General features: G+C 48.7%; 1 protein-coding gene across 1 annotated transcript; it reads right to left on the reverse strand.

The window, feature by feature from the left end:
- Positions 1 to 1,294: 1,294 nt before the first annotated feature.
- On the reverse strand, positions 1,295 to 1,887 carry LOC124683079 (defensin-like protein 1). Its single transcript, XM_047217654.1, has 2 exons — positions 1,827 to 1,887; positions 1,295 to 1,473 (listed from the first exon to the last, which is right to left on the reverse strand). Exons 1-2 carry the CDS (start codon positions 1,885 to 1,887, stop codon positions 1,295 to 1,297), a joined length of 240 nt encoding a protein of 79 aa, XP_047073610.1.
- Between the last annotated feature and the right edge of the window lie 957 nt (positions 1,888 to 2,844).

The raw sequence follows: 2,844 nt of genomic DNA on the forward strand, positions 1-2,844 counted from the left end.
TATGAGCAGGATTATGTCTTGGTGAGTTCAAAATGCATGCAGTTTTTCTTGCCGGATGGTCACCTTGTAGAAGATGCTGTCCTTCCGCTGTTCGGGCTGTGTCACCAAAGATGGACGACAACATCTTTGTCGTTGATCCCCAGATTCAATGGCGGGGACCCTCTCGGATTGAGCTCGGTGATGGTTCATCAAAATCTTCAGCTCAATCCTCCTCAGCCTCGAGTGCATACGCCAGATAGACCGTCGGGAGAGCCACCCGCGGGGCATCAACTGGTATGGAGTACGTTGGAGGCCCTTGAAGGTTGCATATGCAGCAATATCGAGTCCGTGTTGTCGGCGGATGAACGATCGCTGTTTGGCTTCATAGGCAATCTTTGGTATCAACTACAAGGTTCTAGGTCATCTTTATTTCTTGTTGTGCATCTAGGCACATTTGATCCCTGCTCGACGCTTTGTCGCCGAGATGTTGTAGTACCCTGAGCTATAATGTTAATATATTTCATGTTCAAAAAAAAAAAAAAACTCCAAGAGGACTACTGTCCTGTTGATGTGCAGCTGCTTGGGGATATGCCGGCAGCTAGTGGTCGGGCATTGGTGCCGAGGATAGCAGGACTGCATGAAGAGGGTGAAAAGTAAGATTTGGCCGTTCATGTGTTGAGTGCTCTAGCTATGTAGTATATGTTCTGTGGAGAGGACGTACAATAGAGGATATTTAAGATGAGAAGATGCAAAGGTAGAGAAGGAAATCTATTTATCACATGCATTTGTTACCGGAAATAGTGGGTAGGGATAGGAAGCGATTGAGAAGGAGCTTAATGTGGGAATGAGAAAAGGCAGTTTGGCTGCGTGAATGGAGGATATGGAGAGGAAGGGGCATGAAACGGAAAAAAATGAAGATGGTTGGCACGCACTTTAACTTCGAGAAAAAAATGATAACAAAACACACGACGTGGTCAGTGATGATGTGGTAGACTTGTTGCGTGACATGGTAAGCTAGGATTGGTTAAGCATGCTTGGTGAGGTGGATAGCTTGCATGTTAAGAAAAATACCTTTAGTGGGTTGCTCCAATTTAGATATTATAGATTCACCACCAGTAGAACCGCAACGAGTGACGATGGACAAAAGATAGATGGTAACGTGTGTGTCTTTATTCTCATCTTAGCCCGTGCATCGACCGAGATGCAGCAGCAGCTAGCCAGTGACAATCACAAACATACATAGATACACATAGATACGTATGCACGCACAGGCCAGAGAGGTAGCTAGCAGCTTAGGGCATACATCGATGCATGGCTAGCAGTTCTTGATGCACGTGCACTCGTGTAAGGCCCCGTCGCAGTTGCCTCCACTCCAGCCCTCGCCATGGCACACCTGCGCGCACTTGCTGTTGGTATAGCAAGGGTTCTTGAACCTCTTGCTCTTCTGCCGACACGTCTTCCTCTTCGCCTCCACCCCCGGCACCGTCACTTCCTCTGCATCCATTTCAATTTAATTCCCAAGTCAACAAACCATGCGCATTCGTAAATTGTAAGTGATAATACCTCCTATCAATAATAATCCCTCTGTTCCAAAATAGGTGCCACATATTTATTTAAACATATGAATATTATGTAGATGTATTTTAGTTGGTTCTCATCTAGACAAAGTTGGGTTTTAAAAGTGAGATAGTAGTTGCCGTGGCTTTAATTTGAATCTATAAGTTGATCTAAACTAAAACCACGACAAGCTAGTATTATATATGATCGGATGAAGTGCTGCAACTTCAATTCATTCATGCGTACGTACGATGATCGAGATTGATCTAAGAAAGGAGAAGAGTACGTACGTGCGATGATCAGGAGCAGCATGACCAGGACCACCGACGTCGCAACCTTCTTCGTCCACATGGCTAGCTACTGCGCTACTTGCTCGAGCTCGATCGATCGATTGGAGCTGATGAGTGGGGTGTGTAAGCTGATCGTCGAGGGAGAGCTTTATATGCCGAGCTCGGAGGCGGTCCATCGGTGGAGGGCTCGAGCCTGCATGCATGCGCAGCTTGGTCCGGACCATACACGTGAGACGTGACTGCTGCAACGCATGCGGCGCCACGTATAACCAGACGATCGATGAGACGACACTCTCTTTTGGCTGCCTCGGTGCATGCGTGCCAGATTGCCAGGTTAGGAGAGCTCGGTCTTTGGTTAACAGTCGGTAGTTGGCGCGTACTAGGTAGGTCCGAGGTATAGACCGGAAAGCTGTCTTGGCTTCGCGTGGCTCGTCCTCGATCGGCGGCGTCCTTGCATGGATGACACCGGCGACCCTGCCTTACCCATCGATGGACACCTTGCCAACCGTAGAAGCTAAGAGCATCTCCACCGGCAGACTTTAGATAAAGTAGGACGTGGGCAATTTCGTTTGGGGACGTCGGCACAACATCCTCTATTTGGAGACGCTGCTTTCATACCGGCGCCTCCAAAACAGCGGCCCCGATATATTTAGAAAATCAAATTTAAATGTTGAAAACGATATTCATACGAAGTTCGAACGAAATTTGTACAAATTTAATGCAAATTCAAACTAAAAAACTAAAAAAGATATCTAGCGACGCGGGGAATCGAAGGCGCTGAAGTCCAGTTCGTCGCCGCTGGACGACCCGAAGGACCGGCTGTCGACGTCGTCGGCCTCCTCCTCGTCGGCCTTCTCCTCCTTTGGTGCTGGCAGCTCCGATGGTCCGGCAAGACCAACGTAGTTGGCGCCGTGGTCCCTGGCGGACCACACCGCCTGCCGCGGGTCGATCGCGATATGCCGGTAGTCTTCGTCAACGGAGCGGCCGACAATGTACTGCAGGTCGGGGAACTTAGCCT

Source organism: Lolium rigidum, chromosome 1 (assembly GCF_022539505.1).
Source record: "Lolium rigidum isolate FL_2022 chromosome 1, APGP_CSIRO_Lrig_0.1, whole genome shotgun sequence".
NCBI classification, from domain to species: Eukaryota; Viridiplantae; Streptophyta; class Magnoliopsida; order Poales; family Poaceae; genus Lolium; species Lolium rigidum.

What these genes read in the sequence shown, in the direction of transcription:
- LOC124683079 (XM_047217654.1), bottom strand. Translation starts at nt 1,887, where the DNA reads ATGTGGACGAAGAAGGTTGCGACGTCGGTGGTCCTGGTCATGCTGCTC. An exon ending in GCTGCTCCTGATCATCGCAC is followed by an intron (nt 1,474 to 1,826) that starts GTACGTACTCTT and finishes AAATGGATGCAG; the next exon opens with AGGAAGTGACGGTGCCGGGG.